At 42.4% G+C, this 20,829-nt stretch overlaps 1 protein-coding gene across 5 annotated transcripts in view; it reads right to left on the bottom strand.

Moving 5' to 3' along the window:
- The window catches only part of CELF2 (CUGBP Elav-like family member 2), a 525,704-nt gene that overhangs the window by 304,390 nt on the left and 200,485 nt on the right, over positions 1-20,829 (bottom strand). For 2 of the 5 annotated variants that reach the window (XM_033852343.2, XM_033852346.2), the window contains exon 1: positions 3,661-3,962. The exons of 2 other annotated variants lie outside the window; for them this stretch is intronic. In XM_033852343.2, the coding sequence (XP_033708234.2) occupies positions 3,661-3,815 (155 nt within the window). In that variant the 5' untranslated portion in view covers positions 3,816-3,962. Of the gene's footprint in view, positions 1-3,660; positions 3,963-20,829 lie in introns of those variants that run through there. One more of the 5 variants, XM_073801534.1, reaches the window with a different exon arrangement.

The following is a 20,829-nucleotide window of genomic DNA, read 5'->3' as shown; positions in this document are numbered from 1 at the left end:
ATACATCACAAGTTGGTCATCTCGAAGTATTTAAATACAATGATTAAAAACCAACAGTGGGGCTTCATGAAAAGAGTGTTAGGTCTGTAATGGCCATGAAGCTTAAATACTCATTTAAGATCTGTGACCGATTTACTAATAGGAATTGAGAAATAGGGCAGAATTCTCACAAAGAAGGGAGTTTAATTTTCCCAAGTGACTTGTGAAAATTCTTAAAGTATTTTTATATGGTGATGTTCTAATCTGGCGCTCTCATCATTGTTTTGTTGCTCAGTTATTTAGATGAAACTGAAATTTTCACAATGTCACCAGTCTGTAAAACTTCTTTGTGGCCTATTTCACATTCTAAAGAAAGCTCATAAATTGCAAACCAGAAGTCTTATAGTTTGCCTCTTTCATTAACCATCACTTTAAATTTTATTTTGAAATGACATCACACTTGGGGGTGTATTCACAGTAGTCAGAGGGTTAAACAACTAAGTCACGTGGAGTTAACTGTATCACGTGGTGTTAAATGTATCAGACAACATGGAGAAAAAATTGTTTTCATCTTTTCTCACCAGTTTCTTGTGTTAGAATGAGAACGGATCATCTTTAGAGATTATGAAGAAAAATGGATATTTATATACCAATATTAAATCCACATATCAACCGTAGATCCAGACTTGCTGCATTGAGCAATTTGGAATAACAGGCCTGGTGTATTCAATTAAGTCCATACTTAATTGACTTGATTTCCTTCTTCAGCTGAACAACATATCTGGCTTTTGACCAAGATGGTTCTAATTCCAAGACATAGGGCTAGGACTAACCTTCAGTTGAAAATACTGCCTTTCTGAGGAATCAGGGCTAGGTTCATAAAGAACTGAAAAACAGATGGGGTAAAATCAATTCTTATACCCCAAATGCCCCAACTCTTCCTAGTAATACTAAGCTACATTTTTTCCCGACCCTAGCTTCTGCAGGCTGCCTTTGAAATTATAAGAATTTTGTTGGTCTTTCAATAACCTTAATAAAGTAATTAGCCAGATAAATGAGACAAACCTTGACAGTTCCTGATTTTCTAGACATTATTTACATAACTCCCAAATGTATATAAGCAGCTGACTCTATAATAAAACTATTTGAAGAACGAACTAACAGAACCGGCCTCCAGAACAGAAGCAAAACACAACTGCGTGAATCGAAAAGGAAAATATTTTCAAATCCGCTATGGACTGAAGCTCCATGTACATCTACATTCTATAAGGTAGAAAAAGCATCATTAACACATAGACTTCTGAAATATTTATTCTCTCTTTAATTGCATGTGAATTATTTGGGAGACACTGTAGGGAAGGCCTCTTACTGACTTAAGCCTTCTCAGCAGTTTGTTAAATTCTAGGCTCAAATCCCTTGAGGCAATAGTGGATTCAAAGCAGCTTTTAATCATACTATAAGGAGGGTGAAGAAGTATGTAAGTAGGTCATAGAGAAAGAATTACTAGTGCATAGGTTACTGCCTTATTTAACAACCACAGTGAGTCCCAGAGTTTTCAAAGCACATTTGCTTTTGCCATTTAAAGTTAGAAGCAAAACCAGGGTCAGATATAAAAGAAAACTCTAACATGAAATACAGTGACGAGGGGAACCAAGGAAAGCTTCTGGATGTAGCTGAGCTGAAATAGTTGGCTGCCAAATACATAAATAATAGAGTGATTGCATAGGCACTTAATTTAGGTGCCAGAGAGAAACAAAATATACAAACACACACACACACCCTATAGGGTTTTGTTTCCATGATCACAGCACCTACACAAGAGCTGTTTTTCCAAATACAAATTTTAAAAGCTCTTGAGCTTAAAAACAAAAACACCCAACCAAATACCACCTGATGAAAAGCTTCAATTTCTCATCTGACTGCTTTGCCAGAAGGAAAAAAAAAATCTCAAACAACTCGACAGGGCCCCCTTTTTTAATTTTCACGCCGTAACGAGCCATCAGGTATCATGTTTTGGCAGTTGGAATTATTTTGCAGACAGCTCGTCTGGGCCGCTGCTAAACACGTGGGGTTCAGTGAGGCTATTTTATAGCCAAGGATCTTATCAACAGCAGTGAAAGGGGGTGAGGCCATGAGCGAGCCCCCCTCCTAGACCTGACTTGGTAGGTGACACCTCTGTGTGCTGACATCCCTAGGGACGGGGCTGTTGGGAACAATGCAGTTTCCTCACCATTTTAGCTTCACTGTAGGAAAACCTTAAGCTCTTCCCGAAGCCCATCCCCCTACCATCCCTAATTGTCTATTTTTTTTTCTTTTTAATCAACTTGCTATTCATTTCCCAAACAAAAGGCAATTCAAGAATTGGAAGCACTTCAAGGGAAAGTTTCTGAATGACCTCATTTTATATGAGGCCTTCCAAGGCAATTGGGTGCACTGTGCTGTTTCAGCACACCGCCCCCTCCCCATGCCTCATCTCAAACTGAGGTTTCTCCAGTGGTCATTGTTTGAGCACTGAATTATCACTGGCATTTAAAAAAGAAAAAACCCAAAAACCTCTCCATAGAAACAGAATGCTAATAAATGTGTTTGTAAATGGAGTCACACTGCTCGAATGGAAGGTATCCGACTCCTATCACCCATCTTCATCAGTGAACCAGAATAGAGCCCCCTGACTACAGATCTTTCAACATTTTTGCACAAAGTTTATACCATAACTTAGAGACTGGAGTCTGATAGATAGTGATGCACGTTTATAACCCAACAGTTAATTTTCTTCTCCTGCAGACAGCCCTGTATATTTTGTGACAAATTTCCATTTTTTAATTATTCCTATGCATAACGTCACGGGTTGCAATCTCTTTAAAAGCAGTAGACAGTCGGCCATGCAACTACAGATGTACCAATACTGTTCCATCTCCTCAAACAGCCACCTTCACAAAAGGGTTTTTCTCCCCTCACTCCTGGCTCTTTATTAAAAACTAGAATCCAAAACATCTTTCCCCATCACATTTTTAAATTCAAATTTTATTAAATAGCTGTTCCATTTTTTTTTTTTTTTTAAGCCAAGTGTACTGAGAGCTGTTTGGAGCAAGAAAGACAGGCCCTAGAAGGGCGGGGGGGGGGGGTTCCCATCACTGGGCGTTTTCCAGCCAATAAGTTTGAAATCCACATGAATTTGAAGTACCTGGGAAAGTATCTGACTTTGCCGTCATGTGTTTGTTCTTGGCTTACCCCAGTTTCATCAGCAACTTGTAAAAATAAACAAGTGTCTTTATGCGCTTAAAAAATCCCCAAATAGATCCCTAAGTGATACATTATAAATCTATATTTTCTTAGCTCCATAAAGGTATCCCTTAAAAAATACTTGTATCACCAATCAAGTTTAAAATGATCTTATTACCCCCCCATTTTGAAAGCTTCTGGAATGGCGACTTTATCACATTCCCAAAACGACTTCAGTAAAATCACACGCCAATAAAGATGACATCGTTATTAAACTCTGATTTTACATTTGTACGGGAATTTTAAGCCATCGCTCTCCCTTGAGAACAGCTGCTACTGGCTTTTTTCAATCTTGTGTTTTTCTGAATCTGTTTTCAATAGAGCCAAAAGACATAATGGTGAATCTCTCTCCCTTCTGAAGAGACCCTCCAACGGAAGATGGGTTCTTTGTATACATACCTTCGCGCTCGGAAATGAGATGCCCCTTTAGGGTTTCCAGAAGTTTCCATTCCAAGGGGATGAAAAGCTAATACTGTGGACCTGTCAGACCCTGAGCCCAACCAGCCTATCACTTCCCTCTCGGACTTGCCTTTCCCTTTTCCTCCTTTCTCCATTATTCCCCCTGCTGCCTTATTTCCCTCCCCCTTCAGCTTTCTCTTTCTTTCTCCCTCTTTCTCTCTCAAACGGAAGCCAGACAATGCCAGACGGTCTCCTCCACAGCTGTGGGTCTGAGGAGGCAGGTGACCACAAAAGTGAAAAGTCTTGGTGGCTCATCTGTCAGGGAAATCAAGTTTGCCTCGACCAAGGCTGAGTTCTCAACTCGGAACAGCTGTCTCTGGGGTGCTTCCTTTCCAGACATCATCACAGGGTGGAGGGGGAGGATGGAAGATCACGTCCCATGAAGTGAGTAAATATATGAAAATTGGGAAAGAGAAGATTGGAGAAAGGGCGGGGAGGAGAAAAAGGCTGGCCTGGTGATATGTACACAAAGGCACTCAGAAAAAACAACCTCTGAAGGAATGTCCCAGCAGCCGCTTGAAGATGCTGAGATTTTTCAAACTGTATCAGGTAGCTTTATCTGGTGCCAGCCTGGCGGTGGGAACCAAATTTATACCTATCAGAGTGGGGTTTTGAGTTCCCTGGCAATCTGCCCTTGAACACCCACCACCCCCAAGAAATGTTTTCCCCAAATGGTCAGAAGTTCTCATCTTACTGTCACATGCTGTAAATTTCAAAAAGAGAAACTACTGTTTGATGAAACACAGCAGCTGAGTGGGGACAGCTGGGTGGATATAGCAGTAGGCATAACATTAGGTCTAGAGAGAAAGCAGCAACAGGTGGGGGCAGAAAGGAAGTTTTAAGACTTAGTGGGTGGGGGGTGGGGGGTGGGGGAGGGGGGCGGGGGGCGGGGGGCGGGGGGAGGGTGTTTTCTGAGACTGATCTTGGCGAGAAGCAATATCAGGACTTGAGAGGGACTCTCCAGAGGCATGAAAGCCCCACTGGCCTCAATGTCCCTCCTTCTTCTAAACAAATACATCTTGAAGAAGAGGAAGGATTAAAGAGACCAAATGCTTGGATTGTGTGTAAAAGAGAACACACGAATCTGCTTTACCCACAATGATGATGGATCCCCATCAAAGAGCTTTTCCTTCCAAGGATCGGAAGTCATCTGACACAGTGGATGCAGATCAGACGCTTTAAGACAAATGCTACTTGCAAGCGGAGTGAAAAAGATGATAAGATTTAAGGATCAAACCTGTTAGATTCTGCACCTGATTCTGTCAGAGTGGACTGACACTGGGAACACGTCATTTAATTTTCTGATTCATCATCTAGACCTTTGCATGTGCGTGGCCATCATTTCCTTGTAGGGATGGATGGCTGAAAAATCAAAATCTACCACGATCCTCTGATGAGAGGTACGAGGTGTTAACCTAATTATTACTACAGCAATTACATAACCAAGCTATTAAAGTGACATGTAGGTTGAAAATACATTAAGGTTTTGAGCACAGGAAATTTTTTTTTCCCTATAATATGGTTCAAATCTCTAACTATTTTTAGCTTATGATAGAGGTTTTTGAGAATCCCAAATGACTTTTTCTTTAAATTTGCTTTTGATGCTCATTCCCATAAAGTCCGTTAGGGGAAAAAAATTCTTTTTTTCTTTCTCTTAAAAGAACTACCCAAAAATCTTCATGGAAAAGTGATGTAGCAATCTACCCAAGCTAAGTGGAAGTGTGTTATCTTATCTTATCACTATGGTTGAGTGTAAGCCTTTATGTTGCCCAATCTCTTAGTCTCTCATACTCTCTGGTGGCGGCTAACAGCTACATTTGTACTATTTCATAGGAATATGGCAACGTGAGAGAGGAGGAGAGATGTGAATGACTTTGAGGTCTGAGGAAGAAAGGTGATGAAATTAAGGATTTTATTTGGTTTTGTTTTAATAACAAAGACGAATCTGGGGTGTTCTAAGGATAACTTCCCTTTCCTGCTCCCTCTTCCATCCTTCAAGACCCCCTCCCCTCATTATACACCACTTGATACCTTCTTACCCACTGTTCCCTCTCTGTTTCATGACTGTCTTGAGCTTCTTAATGAGAAAAGATCATGTCACATAGTATATCTGCTGCTTGGTTGGTCCTGATTACAATATGATACGTTTTGGCCCCTTATGCAGATTAGAAGTCACATTTCAATTTCATCATGCTTCAGATTTCTCTATTATTCCCTCCAACATGTGTTCCCATTATACAGATTAAAGCCTGAGAAAAGTGAGCCACGGGTGCTTTAATTCAAAGACCTCGTGAGCTATCAGGGGAACCAGTGAGCATACGCAGGGGAGCCGTAAAAACTCAGAAGCAAAAACGACTGTGATTTTCCCTTTCTTACTGTACAGCTTACTCCGTACAAAACTAGAAGGCAGGCATAAATCAGTGCACCGTGGAAATGTGGCACTGGAGGAAAATATGACTTTCAAATATCCAATATTTGTACTCTTAAGTTGGCCAGGGAAGGAGTTGGCCTGAGTCGTGACTTAGAATCCCTTCCACCATGAGCTGTGTGTCCAGTTTCCCTCTTTTGGTCTGTTTTTCTCATCTTTGAAATGGGAATAACATAACTACCACTAACTCTAGGGTATCTGTGAGGATTAAATTATACAAGATGAAAAGAGATCACCTAGTGCCCGGTAGAGAGTAGACTGTCAATAAATTTTGGATTTATTCCTTACTTTAATCATAATACTCCCACTCCCTGATCTTTGTTTAAATCTGGAACTGGCAGATGGGAAGGAAAAGAGGAAGCCAGTCCTAATCCTATTGTTCTTGTAGCATTAAAGTTTTCACTGATTCTAAGGCCAGCAGCCTAACCCACAGGGGAGAGGAAGGGTACAGTTTATGCAAGGCAGGCACTGAGCGTCCTGGGGCTGCGGGTGAGGGCTCCATCCCTTTTGATCAAGTCAGTTTCCAAAGCGAAAGTCAAAATGAACCCTAACTGCCACCACCAGGAACTCACGCCACCCATCACCAACTCAGTGCATTTTCATTCACAGAGACGCTTCCTGAATCATTTCTGAATGAACGGGGAAGCCATCTCACAGAACCCAAAAGACAGCTGGGGTCCCAAACCAAGATGTTCAAAAAGCAAGGCATGACAAAGACGACAACACCACAGGAGGACCTGCAGCCCCTGAATCACTGAGATGGGCAGCTTTACAGGAGCCATGACGAGAGTCTGATTCATTCCTGCACCAAGTACCACAGTGCCCCTTCGCGCCAGTTCACACACCAGCTGGAAGCCAGCAATGCCATCCTTAAGTTTCAACACAGAATTTTTACCGATTGCAGCTGCAACCTTTCTCAACCCAGGGATTCAAAAAGCCATGGATACTGAAGGGGTATCAACCTGATAACTTCAAACCTCACGCTCTTCTTGTCCATGACAACAAAGTTTGTTGAACTGAATGATTATGCAGGAAAATTCTGGTTTTTGTTTTTCTCCTAGGGCGCGCTGGCACGTCCTGCTTCCTGAACTGCAGTGATTCATCACAACCCTAGGCAGCCAATCACAGGCGGGTCAACGTGGAAAGAGGTGAGGGAACAGCTGAGCTGCCCTGGGAACACATGTCACCCTCTCCCCACAGATGCCATTCCCCGTTAACTGTGACGGTCTTGACATAAAAGAGAATGTGCTGGGATCTGTCAGTCAGAAGAAAGCTATGGATCAGATAAACATACCTGCACGGAACAACCCCTAATGATATCACATGAAGCAGAAGGCTGCGTCTGGGAACAAAGGGTACCTCATCCCAGATCAGGGTTAACCAGCACATTTCTGAGTTGAGTAGAGGTTCTCTCTCTCCCTCTCTTACATGTACATCTAGCTTCCATCTCAGTCCGACCTCTGGAGATGGATACCATGGGATCAGAAAGGTACTTCAGCTCTAGGACACTTCATTTCAATTCTTAATGGGCTACAACATTGAAACCTCACATAAAGCTTTCCTTCCTCTGACACCCTCTTCCCCATGTCAGTTAAGTGAAATGCCACGGGTCTTAATCTTCTCCCAAAACCACTACCTCTTCTTTCCTACAGAATGAAAGTCACTGCGAGTTCAGAAAAATTCCCAAAGCCAGTAATAACCAAGAGAGAAGCAATAGTAGTTTGATGAAAGGAGAACCCGCCCCCCCCATCCCCGCCAACAAATTCCCCAGGAATTACTGAATGTAGAAAGAAATTCAAGGAAGGCTAATCAAGATGATCTAAGGCGTTATTGCAACTGGGTGAAATATACTTGTTACCGCTGGAGGAAGGGCAGATAAAGGCTGTGGAGCCACAGGAGATGCTTTTTAACAAACTGCATTCTGTTAATGACTTTTACTGAAATCTCTACACCAGAAACTAAGTTGGATATTTCTAGTTTCCTCACTGCCACGATTATACCAAATCAAGCTATGTTTTTCATCGACAGATTCTGTCTGACCCCTTAAATACAGAACGATCATTCCCACCTAACACTCTTGCTTTTGTATATTACCTTCTTTTCATCAACCTAGGTGTTTCCAGGGCTGCGAGCAATGAAATTTCCATCAGCCACATTTTCACCTAATTAACCGCCCTGATTACAATAATTAGTATTGATTCACTCTTCGAATGACTTCCTGGGTGTCCCAGCACACTCTGCACTTGCTCTAAAGTTCTAGATATGAATATTAATCAAACGCCTTTCTTTGTTTTTCAGCCCCAAAGGGATATTTTGCAACTGTACACACTCATATTTTGAAAAAGAAAAACTGTGAGGTTTCATTTTCACAAATAAAGGACTATTGATATGTCGAGGTTACAGCCTGTGGTCTCAGCCTGTGGTCTGCTGAACACAGCTATGTATTCCTGAGTCTCCTGTGGGAAGGGACTCCTCGGGGTGCAACGGCAACTCTACTGAAAGAAGCCATTTTCCCAGTTTGACTCTTTTGCTATTCCTTTTCTGCAAGTCTGGGCTTAGAATTAAAATTCACTTTGACATTTGTTTAGGTCACCCTGGAAGGGAATCATCCCACATAGAGGCTGACGGCAGGATACAGATTACATATCTTGTTACTGTTGCGGAAATAGATGTAGACAAGTTTGCCAACTTCGGCCATCTCCTACTTCCCCATCAGGCTAAAGGAAAAGATAGCTGCGTGTCAGACACTTGAACGGGGGTCTTGGAATTCTAGAAGCTGGTAATGGGTTAAAGCACAAGTGGGAAGGGAGTTCCCTTGTTCTTGGACCTAATATGATCACCCAGGAGTTAAAGTGAATAGATCACGGGTAAATGATTATAATTTAGTCAAAAATTTAACGTGTAGGTTTCCAAGATATTTCTTTATTTCAGCGTGCTTCTGACAGGCAGCTGGGGAACACAGGACACTGCTTTTTTCCCCAAACCACAAAAAATTGCTTTGTGACCTTTGTTTTGGAATAAAAATTTCCCATGAATGCAGAATCTAGGTGTGCTGGTAACAGTGGGCCAGTTTCAGATATAAAGCTTCACCAATTACCTTCTATGAGCTCATCCTAAAAGCAATTACTGGCATACCCAATGGAATGAGCAGTTCAGATCCCTTTGGAAGCAGGAGAACATAATCATAAAATCCACTTTACTCACAATGGATGACTTTAAAAATATTATTATCCTACTGATATGTTTTGGGTCCAGCCAGACTCTGAAAATATTGTCAATAGAAAATCTATGTTCCAGAAGGCAAATTACTGAGCTTTTGCAACATTAATTTTCATAATTCTGAATTAAATACAACATTTCAACTTAAGTTTAAAAAATTGAAATGTATGTCCAAACTCTAAAAAATAGTTAATGTTTCGTAACTGTTTTTATAAGGAATACATTTTGTTCCTTGTTTACTGAGAACATCACTAATTTGAACACGATATAATCCAAGAAGAAATATTTGTAACTAAATACATCTATTTTTTAAAATTTACCCTTTAAAATGATTTCCCTTCTGTTTTTAAAAATTAGGTCCTTAATCTCTATAAATTTACTAATATTTTTCAATGTACTGCTCTGGCACAAACAGCTAATTAAAGCAAAACACTGAAACATTAGAAAAGGTATATTCTTTATGGAAACGAACCTTAGTGACATGATTTTCATGTAGATCAATTACCATTTAATATTCTAGGATCAGTTCTCTTATATCTAGTGTGAGAATAAAAATGTTTTTAATATTTGAGAAGTTTGCAACAGATTTTTCCATTTTCTCTTCTTGAAGTCTCACTGTTTTCACATGAGAAACGAATGCTTATGTTATGAAAGGAAGGATTCTTGAAGATGTGAGAAATGTTTACCTTGCATAGAAATGCATTTTATGAGCACATAATCATATATCAAAAATTGATACATTCCATAGACACCTTTAACTTAACAATTTAACAGGCTAGATAATCACAGTTTGTGACCAAAATTAGAAGGGCGGCAGTTCTCACTTGTCCTTGAATTTCTAAACTGTTTATCTACCTAGGGGCCAAAAGAGGAGGCAGACACTAGAAATTATAATTTACTTAAACATTAGAAATATACCTCTTAACTTCTCTTGTGTGCTATGTTCCGTAAGTCCACTAAATAGGCAAATTTAAAATCCCCAAGCATTAAATACTGTAGAGGCATGTCTGATAACAAGGTATCTGCCAGAATGATAATAGTGTTACAAGCAGTCTCAATCAGTGAGTTTCTTTCTGTAGTTAACAGAGAGGTAAGCAATAAATCTCTAACTTAATCCAACCAACATAGCTGCAAAATGCAAAAAGCCCTATGAACGGCTGATATTAAATCTTTTAAAAGCACAAAACCACAAACAAGCAGTCCTAAAAGCTCTTCAATCTGTATAGTCTATACAAACAAGATTAAAGCAGATAAAAGGGTGTTGAGAAAGAAAAAAAAAAAAGAGCCCCAGACATGCATTAAGCTAGTTTGACAGCTCCATTGTTCAATGGGTCCCATTGTCAGACCCATAGATGTATTCAGTGCTACAATGTCTGCTAGGAAATAAACAAAAGACTACATTTTTCAAAGCAGGATGCCAATTGTATCATAATTCCTTCTCTGCTTCCCAAAAGGTGGCTCATTCTTGGTAAGCGGTAGGACCCTAACACAGATGCAGGAAACAAATATTTGCTTTCAATACAGAGGGACCCAGGACGCCATGCATGAATAGAAGTCTTTAAACAGGTACACATTTTGGCAAACAGGATAAAGTGATCCAAACCTGGTAATACAGAAGGACTATTTAGGTAGGCTAAGTCCAGATTAGAGCGGTATCTGGAACGCAAGTCTAATATGGAGTCTCCTCAGCTCCTTTCTCGCTGAGTATTCCATGCAGAGTGCATAATAATGAAAGAGGCTTAGACATTGCAAAGGAAAAGACAAACCCAGAGCTAGATTCGGAGCCTTTAAAATTATCCACTGGCCGTGCACAAATAGCAGAGAGCAAATACATGATATGCTTGCAAAAGGCAACTCCTGCAAATATAACTCGTCCACAGGAGTCCTTTTCCTTTCTCTTGCTTGCTCTCTCTTTCTCCCAATCTCTTGGTCTCGATATCGTTTCCCTCTCCTCTCTCTCTCTCTCTCTCTAGCTTCTTTTTTTCTTTCCTTCTAAGACAAGGAAGCTACTTGATTCAGGGCATGGTGATTGTCTCAGTCAGCTCTGGAAACTAGCACGGCATACGTTAAAACAAAGAACACAGTAACATACCTTAAAAGCAGCTCTTCATTTCTCATAGTAACAGCGGATTTGGGACAGCGCATGCTTTCTGCACAGATACACTGATAGTCTCAACAAAAGCCAGTTCAGAAGTGCGCTCCAACATCAATGCCACAGTAGCTGTTCACTAATGTGCGCTCCCCGTCTCTCTCCCTCCCTCTCTCTCCCTCTCCTTCTCTCCCCACTCTCTTCTCTAGTCAAATTCTGAATGGGAGAGCAAAGGGGCTCCTGCAGATCCACTAAGTAGAAATAATCCTCTCTGACAAGTTATGTTGTCTAAGCATATTTTTACATTAATACACTGCACTGCCTATAGAGGTCTTGCTTCCATTCACTTGAGCCTGGCTGGTGTGAGTTCTCCTAATTACCATCTTTAGAAATTGGAAAGAAAAATAAGTAACTCATTTCCCTCTTTGTCTTACACATTTCCTAGCAAAACCAAGTTCACGTTTTCTCTTTGCCATCCACTGTCAGCAAGCAACGCAGATGACTCACAGAAGATGTGGGTATGTCAGGGTGCTAAAAAGGATTTCTGCTTCTCTTTTCTGGGACACTGAATTCACAGTTGGATTCATCTCTTCCTCTCCCCTTGTCCTCAGGCAGAGTGACAAGGTCAAGACCCTTAGCCCCACTGAGGGGGTTAAGGATGCAGAGGATAGAGACTGCGGGACTTGAAAAGATTTTAACTCTGTGAGCCCCAGAGTTCTTGGAGGTTCAGGGCATAATCCACCTGAAGCAGGACTTCTAAAGGAGGTGGGCGATGCAAAGATTGTTTGGTCATATTGAAATCGTAATGAACACTGGAGCATCAGCCTCAAAAGACCAATTAGATGCTCTTTTCCAAAATAAGAAAAAAATCTGCTTCCCTAACTTCATTATTCACACCGGGCATAGCATATATAGTTAGCCAAGGAAATACATACTGTCCTTCTGCTTATTGGAATTAGAAGAATTCCATGCAGATTAGCCAAGTAAAAGAGCAAGTTAAACACACAAAGATGAGATGCTATGGACGGAATAGTCAGTTGTCCAAAACTGCAAATTAAGGCATTGCTCCTGGAGGTGTGTGCTGACCGGAAAGCCAAGAGTGCGCTCAGCTTGGATGGGAACAATGCAGAACACAGCCCGAAACAGATCTGGATCACTGAACACTGGTTTTCTCACTCCCAGGTTCAAAACACTTCACCCGGGGGCTTCCCTGGTGGCGCAGTGGTTGAGAGTCCGCCTGCCGATGCAGGGGACACGGGTTCGTGCCCCGGTCCGGGAGGATCCCACATGCCGCGGAGCGGCTGCGCCCGAGAGCTATGGCCGCTGAGCCTGCGTGTCCGGAGCCTGTGCTCCGCAACGGGAGAGGCCACAACAGTGAGAGGCCCGTGTACCGCAAAAAAAAAAAAAAAAAAAACACACACACACACAAAGAAACACTTCACCTGTCCTCATCAGCACTACCGTGCAACTCAGTAATAATCTGGAGTTAAAATACTTGTGGGAATAATAGTGGGGCAGGGAAGATAATGGCATGCCCCATTACCCTCCCATTTGGAGATCTTGAATATACCCCAATATCTTGCTAGATCTCTGACCTATGACCTCTGAACTTAGCCTTGGCCCACAGCTAAGGAAATGGAGATGTTCTGGAGGGCGAAGAAGGTGCTTTCAAGGTTACTGCACAGTAATCACACTTAGTTTATGACAACAACCAAAGGTGACTGAAAGCAGTCCCCATCCCCATTTCTAGATGGAAAGAAGACCACATGATGAATAACTTGACTGGGGTACAAAAATGAAGCAAGAGCTCTGTCCTTAAAACAAGCACATTCTTACATTGCCTTCCTTCATGATAGCAACTAAAAGAGAGTGAATATATAAAAATGAATGACCTTGCCAGGGAAAGATACTATATACAATCTAAGGTGTTCTTTTATTTTTTAAAAGTATCCGTTTATTTCTCTTTTCATCTTTTTTTTGGGTACGAGGCCTGTGGGATCTTAGTTTCCTGACCAGGGATCGAACCCACATCCCCTGCACTGGAAGCGCAGGGTCTTAACCACTGGACCACCAGGGAAGTCCCTGAGGTGTTCTTGTAAATGAGTTTGGAACCCCAGACACTGCAGAGAGAGAAAGAGTTGGAGCCATTTCCCTAGCGACTTGTGCTGAGGCAGGAGTCACCTTACCTCTCAGGAGCTCTCTTTGCCAAGTAGTTAAATGGGGGCGACAAATGCTCATATATTTTAAAGCACCAGAAGCACGTGTGATGGAACTGTGTGTGTTCCACCAGTGCAAATATTAATAAAAAGTGGAATGAGTGGCCTGACACAGGCCACGGTTTTGTCCATCAGAGAAAAGTAAAAATACACTGTTCCAACACAAAGCCCTTTTTTAATACTTCCATCCAATTTCTAACAGGGCTAAACTATGAGGCAAGTACTAACACGTAGCTCTAATGCATTTGCTAATCCATAAATAGATTCTTAACCCTGGAAGCCAGGGCTGCAGTATATGGGGCTGTTCCTCTAGTGAAATGAATTATGGAGCCCTAGCAGTAAGGACCGGGATGGAATCAAACCATTAAATATTTTATATTCCTTCTACTTCCTTTTGAGTCTAGGGACCTAAGTAATGAGAAAGCTGTTGAGGTTAAGAGTTTAGTACTTGTCCAAACGCCAGTAGGATGACAGAACGGGGGTCTTACATCCACCAGTTGCCTGTGCTGAATGTGGGGATAGAAAGATGAGCTAATATAAGGCAGGCGTGTCACACTGTATAGGAATTCTCTGACTCCAAATCCACATTGGATCAATCTTTGTTTTTTTTTTTTTTTTTTTTGCGGTACGCGGGCCTCTCACTGTTGTGGCCTCTCCCGTTGTGGAGCACAGGCTCCGGACACGCAGGCTCAGCGGCCATGGCTCACGGGCCCAGCCGCTCCGCAGCATGTGGGATCTTCCCGGACTGGGGCACGAACCCGTGTCCCCTGCATCGGCAGGCGGACTCTCAACCACTGCGCCACCAAGGAAGCCCCAATCTTTGTATTCTTAATCCACTCAATCGAATAACCTTCCCTTAGCTGATCCTTAATAACTATTTGTTAAATAGAGGAATGAATTTGTTTTTAACTCTTGGGACTTCGGGGAGAGGACTTTTATTTTCAATATTCCTTTATGTAGCTTCCTTAACAAATATCGGGGGTGGGGAACACTTCTTACTCTAATTCAGGCATTCCACTGGCACAGCTCACAACACTGGGAAGTCCTTCCCTGCCATCGTGTTTCACATTTCAAGACCTTTTCACGTTTTCGGTGATGAATCCCTACAACACTCTGGGGTGGGCACAGCTGGTTCTGTTACCTGCTCACCTTTAAAAGTTCAAGTGCAGAGACATTGAGCAACTTGCCCACAGAAGGTAGATAATGACAGAGCTTGGGAACTCAGTCTACCAACCCTGGGCCCATGTTCTTTCCACTGCATGGTGATGCAACCCAGCGACCCCACTGTGCCTAGGGGTGACAGGCACACACCGGGGAAGGCATGGCTTTGAAGTAGTGTTTATTGTACACCTTCCTAAAGTGATGTTAATTACCTTAGAGGATAGATAGTAAATGATTAAAAAATTGATGGAAAGGTTATGTCTGGGCTACTAGCATTTATCAATTCCTTTCAAAACTTTATTTCAAATACAGTTTGAGTTGAAACTAGACAGGCTAAGCACTTTTGGAGACCAATTTCTTTTTGAGGTCATCTAGAGTAGGAATTAATTTTTAATAATCCTGATTATTATTAAATTTGTTTTGTAGGGGAAAGTTTTTTAAGAGGATGAGGATTATAGTAGTAATTAGCAAAGAAGAACGATGAAAACTTAGTTTATTTCAATGCCCTCTATATCCAAAGAGATTTTTTTTAACTGTAGAAATTAAATGTTTAGCTAATAATGCAAATTTGGTGAGGGAAAAAGTGGAGAGGTACAGCAATGTGGGAGTATGGGGGTGAGCTGAAAATCAGCAGATCTCATGACCTTCCTAGATAAGAGATTCCTAAAAAATTTTTTAAAGGTATATGATATGTGCATTTCTTTATGTTGTAGATAATTTCTCGAATAAAAAGCTAAATTTCCAAATGCAACCATAACTGCTCCAACTTTTTTCTGCCTTCGATGCCTGGTCTTTGCCTTGGGATATTTACATTGCAAAAGTAGTGGAAAATGCCATTTCAGTGGAAGTGTATGATATGAAGTATGTTAGAGATTAGGGCCTGGCAGTACAGAATCCTTTGATAAAAAGGATGGGGCACTCAAAAAATCTAGTCTGCCTTTCAGATTCCCATCGTAAAAGAACCATCTTGAAACGTGGAGGCACCGAGGATATTAAATTTATTTAATTGCTGGTTTCACATACTGCCTGAGTGCACTCAGGGTGCTAAAGCAAAATACCACAGAGGTGGGCGCCTTATAAGCAACAAACATTTATTTCTCACAGTTCTGCAGGCTGGGAAGTCCTAGATCAGGGCACCAGCCCAGTCAAGTTCTGGGGAGGGCCCTCATCCTGGTCCATAGCTGGCACCTTGCTGTGTTCTCACATGGTAGAAGGGACAAGGCATCTCTGGGAGTCTCTCTCTTTTTTTTTTTTTTTTCCGGTACGCGGGCCTCTCACTGCTGTGGCCTCTCCCGTTGCGGAGCACAGGCTCCGGACGCGCAGGCCCAGCGGCCATGGCTCACGGACCCAGCCGCTCCGCGGCATGTGGGATCCTCCCGGACCGGGGCACGAACCCGTGTCCCCTGCATTGGCAGGCGGACTCTCAACCACTGCGCCACCAGGGAAGCCCCTGGGAGTCTCTTTTTTAAGACCACTAATCCCATGCATGACACCCACATGACCTAATCCAGAGACCCCACCGCCTACTACCATAGCATTGGTCATTAGGATTTCAACATATGAATTTGGTTGGGGGGTCACAAACATTCAGACCATAGCAGATACCAAAAGTTGCCAGGTTTAACTAAGAAACATACCACATTGTTATGAAAGGTGGAAAGAGCACACAGAGTCTGTGAAGTGAATATGAAGAAATGACCAAGGTCTACAAGAAATGGGTTTGCAGCAAACTCAGCACATGACATGCAGGAGGTGCACAGTAAAGTGGTAAGTCTGTGTGTGAGGGGGTGGATTTCCATCCAGGGCTGATGTCAAGCAGAAGACACAAAGTTCCGCTGACCAGCTTTGTCAGCCTTGGAGGACGGGTCTCTACAGGCAGAATTAGGCAGAGCAGTGAAATCTGCACACAGGAGCCAGAATGAATAGAACATGGAACAATCCTGTGCTTCCAGACCCTGTGCTCCCTCCTACCTTGAGGGGAAAGACCTCCAAAGCCCCAAGGATATAAGTATCACAAATCACTACCTGAAACATAAAACTGACGGTTGGTTTAACGTAAAACCGTAGCAGCCTTAGCAAAGAAAGGATGTGATGGTAATCTGAGGGTCTGTGTAACTGGAGTTCCTCTCACTTGAGGGCTCACGAAGTTACCACCAAGTCAAGCAGAAGGCAGCTATCCCTGTAACCAACCCAAGGGTCCCACGTTCCACATGGACATTCCTTCTCCAAGCCATGGAATGATGCACTTGTTTGCAAAATGGAGATGTTTTTCTAGAACTGGGGCATGGGGAGGAGTAATCAGCAAGAGTAATTGTAAAGCCCCTTAAAATGATCAAGCAACATATTTACCAATAAGTAGGTATAAATAATAAACCATAAAGTACTTAGAGCTCCAAGAAGCCACTTGAAAATAGGCCCTAGATAAATCTAAGAGGTTTTACTATTATAAAGAGTAATAATAACTTGCCTACTACAGACACGAGGGGCTATGAAAACAGACACCACAAAGTGGGTTTGGAGATCTACTTCCGTGTAGGTAGGCTTGCAAGGTCTGTTGAAGACAAAGAGAAGAAAGTCAAGGATCTCCCATGAAAATGGACTACTATAAGTAGTCCCGTTGATAAAATAACTAACTTTGGCTTGTGAACTCATATGACTTCATAAACAACATGTACACAACAGAGTGGTCATTTTTGGCCTAATGTTTTGCCGAGGGCCACCCTGGGCATATGGGAAATCTTGAGAAGGCTACAGGTGAATACATGTAAGTTAGGCGTTAACATTTGTATGGGAAATGGGCCACATTTTATTTTTAAAGACAGACACGTGCACGCAACTGCCTGTCTGCTCAGGCTGCCACGTCCCAGAGATTCTGTAACTTGACTATTATCCATGAGTCTTCTCGATGGCCTTGTAGAATTTGGTGCACTTGGGGATCCGTCTTTCTTAGTGGTTTTGATCCTAGGGAATCATAAGGAGTGAACAGCACAAGCGTAATGAAGACCGGGGTAGAGCAGGCAGCCTTCCTGATGGGAGGGTGAGACCAAGATGAAGTGAAACAGAAATGAAACAGAAACCCAGATGGTCTGGGAAAGATGGTTTTGAAACTACCACGACAGCTCTCATACAATATGCAGATGCTTTAAATGTTACATTTCTTTATATATCACTCTCTGAAATGAAATTATCTACTTATTTACCTGTTTATTATCTCTTTCCTCCATCTGAACCCAAGTTGCATTAAAGCAAGAACTCCATTTTCATCACCACTTTAGGCCAATGTGTGGCATATGGCAGACACTTTATAAACTTTTGTTCAACAGCTGAATTTCTTTGTGAAGCATTCTTCTTATTGAGTGACCCAATCTCAGTGGCACTACATGACATGACTTATGAAATACTGATACCACAGTCAACCGTGACAGTCACTGGGCTAGACCCTGAGAGGGACAGAAAGATGCAGAAGGCTGTGTTTCTGACTTTAAGAAGTTGATAGATTCGTTGAGATGGAATGATCAGCTTGTTGTCTTAATATTTTTTTAACCTTTAAGGCATCATTTATATGGGTACACAGAAAATAAAATGAAAAGTGATACATTTCGCTCATTACTTTCATCAACGCTGAAGTTTGGGAGTTGACAAATTGCAGGCAGGTAGGACCAGGCACTGAGGAACAGATGAATAGACAAAACTTTCAGAATTAAGAGCAGCGGGAGCTGGAGGGTGATTTGCGGGGTATCTTGGAAAATACAAGTGTCTTTATGGGCAGGAAGCAAGCATCAGAAATCAGTCTAATTTTTGCTTCATTCATTTTCAGTCGACCTATTTGCTGTATTTAACTCTTTATATATGTTGGTAAGTTATTCCCTTCGCCCAGTGTAGTCCTGCCCTACTTCCTTCTCAGCTCATTGAGATTCCCCAGGGATTTACAGCAAGTGATCCCCTTGTTAAGTTTCCTCCTCCGCCTGCTATTAAAAACAAAACAGTAAATGCTATTAAAGGCCACCCACACATTCTCAAGGCAGTTCATAATGAGATGCCTCCTCAATTTCAAAAATGTATTAATTCGATTTTGTTTTACGTTGCAGAGATCGACACGAAACGCGACGTTGACCTCTCTATTCCTGTTACGTCAGTTAAATATCGTTATGGTGGGTATCAGAAATGCACGAAGAACATGACTAAGTCACGATCGTCAAGGGAAAGTTCCTAGAGGCCAAAGAGGACTGGGGATGAGGCACAGAGTGGCCCCAAGCTGAGGGAGGAAGGACACTGCATCCCAGACTAAAACATGGCCGTCGGAAGCTATGAAAGATTTTAAACGGCTCTGGATCTAGAAAGATGACTCTGGTTTCAGTGTGGAGCGTGACCCGAAAACAAAGAAGAGCATGGAGTCAGGGGGACAGCAGGAGAGCTGCTGTGCAGCTAAGAGGCCATGTGGCCTGTGAGACGGGTCTTCTATTCGTGACCACTGCCTATTAGTTGGGCTTGAGATCCTCCACATAAGATGAAATCACTCAATTACCAGAGCAATTCAGTAAATTGCTATTATCATCCACATCACGCAAATGAGGACACTGGGGCCTGGGAGGTCAAGAGAGGCCCAAGCCAACAAGGGCAGTGATACTGGCAGAGATGGGGGCAAGCTCAGCTCTTTTCGCTGTCCTACGTGGTCCAGGCAGTACGTATCTAGAGAGAAGGGGTAAAAAGATATTTTAGTGGTAGAATCACTATAGGGACAACTGAATGGGTGGAATGGAGAAAACAGCCGAGTTAAAGATAATTCTGATGTTCTCTAACCTGGACATTTCGGCAAATGATGACATTGCTAAGCGAATGGAAACCCAAAAAAGCAAACAGGGTAGATGGGGAAGATAACCGATTCCACTGGGGATAATCTGAGCTGGAGACACCTGCAGGCAGGTCTTCCCAGCAGAGGAGTTAGAACCACTGCAGTGGATGAGGTTGGCCGGGAGGAGTATTGAGGGCTTCTGACCAAGACCAGAACCCCTGGCAAACCAAAATTTGAGGAGGAGGCAAAGAAAGATGCTCCAGTGAAAGAGAGGACTGAACACATCACCAAGGAGCTTAAACCCAGCTGGAGAGAGAAAACATATGCATTTGAGGATTTAAGTTACCTTGCCATATATGAGATCATGAATTACTTGTTTAGATGCCAAATGAAAAAGCAGGGCAGTGCAAATCAGAGGCAGGAACATTCAAAAAGTTTCAGGAATCAGTTGGGAACTGGGGCAATAACTTTAAAAGGCAGCCTGATTTTAAATTAAGGAAGCAGGCTACTTCCACACCTGCATACTCGCTGGGGTGGAATGGGGAGGGGGAGATCCAAGAGGTCCTGGAGCAAATTCTGCTTGCTCCAGGCTGACTCGAGCTGAACATTCATCTACTTGCCCTGACTTTGAGATGGCCGTGAAAAGTGCCCTGCTGTTCGTCACCATCTCCTCGAAGGCATAACTAAAAAAACAGGAAGGGAGGGGAGGGGGTAGAGGGGCTGCATCCAGCTTGCAGAATAGGAAAGCAACCATGCAGAACAAACTTGTATGCTTCCACAGGCTGGCTGGATCCACCAGCTCAAAAAGGCAACAGCAGAAGTCGTTTATAAACTGTGCATTTGGCCAGATTAGGATTCCAAAAGTTATAAGGAACTATAAGCTCTAGACCTGGAGAGCATATTCCGGGGTCAATGGTTTTAAACTTTTGAGTGAAGTATCACACACTTAGAGGAGAGGACCCACAAGTGCTCCCTGAATATTCACAGAGCGAACAGATCCAATGCAATTAAACCCAGTTTCAACTAAACCTTGTGTCCGTTTTTAATTCCATAACCAAAGCATGACTGGATGAATATAAATATACAGGAATTAGAGTGCTTGTGAGTAAAAGTTGCCAGGGAGACAGTGAGTCAATTGAACAAGACTTTCTCTAGAACCCACCTACTTGTCACCACGTATGCTCTAATTCAGGCTCTCCCAGTT

Source organism: Tursiops truncatus, chromosome 2 (genome assembly GCF_011762595.2).
Source record: "Tursiops truncatus isolate mTurTru1 chromosome 2, mTurTru1.mat.Y, whole genome shotgun sequence".
In the NCBI taxonomy this organism is placed as follows: Eukaryota; Metazoa; Chordata; class Mammalia; order Artiodactyla; family Delphinidae; genus Tursiops; species Tursiops truncatus.
This window is presented reverse-complemented; position numbering and strand designations above follow the sequence as displayed.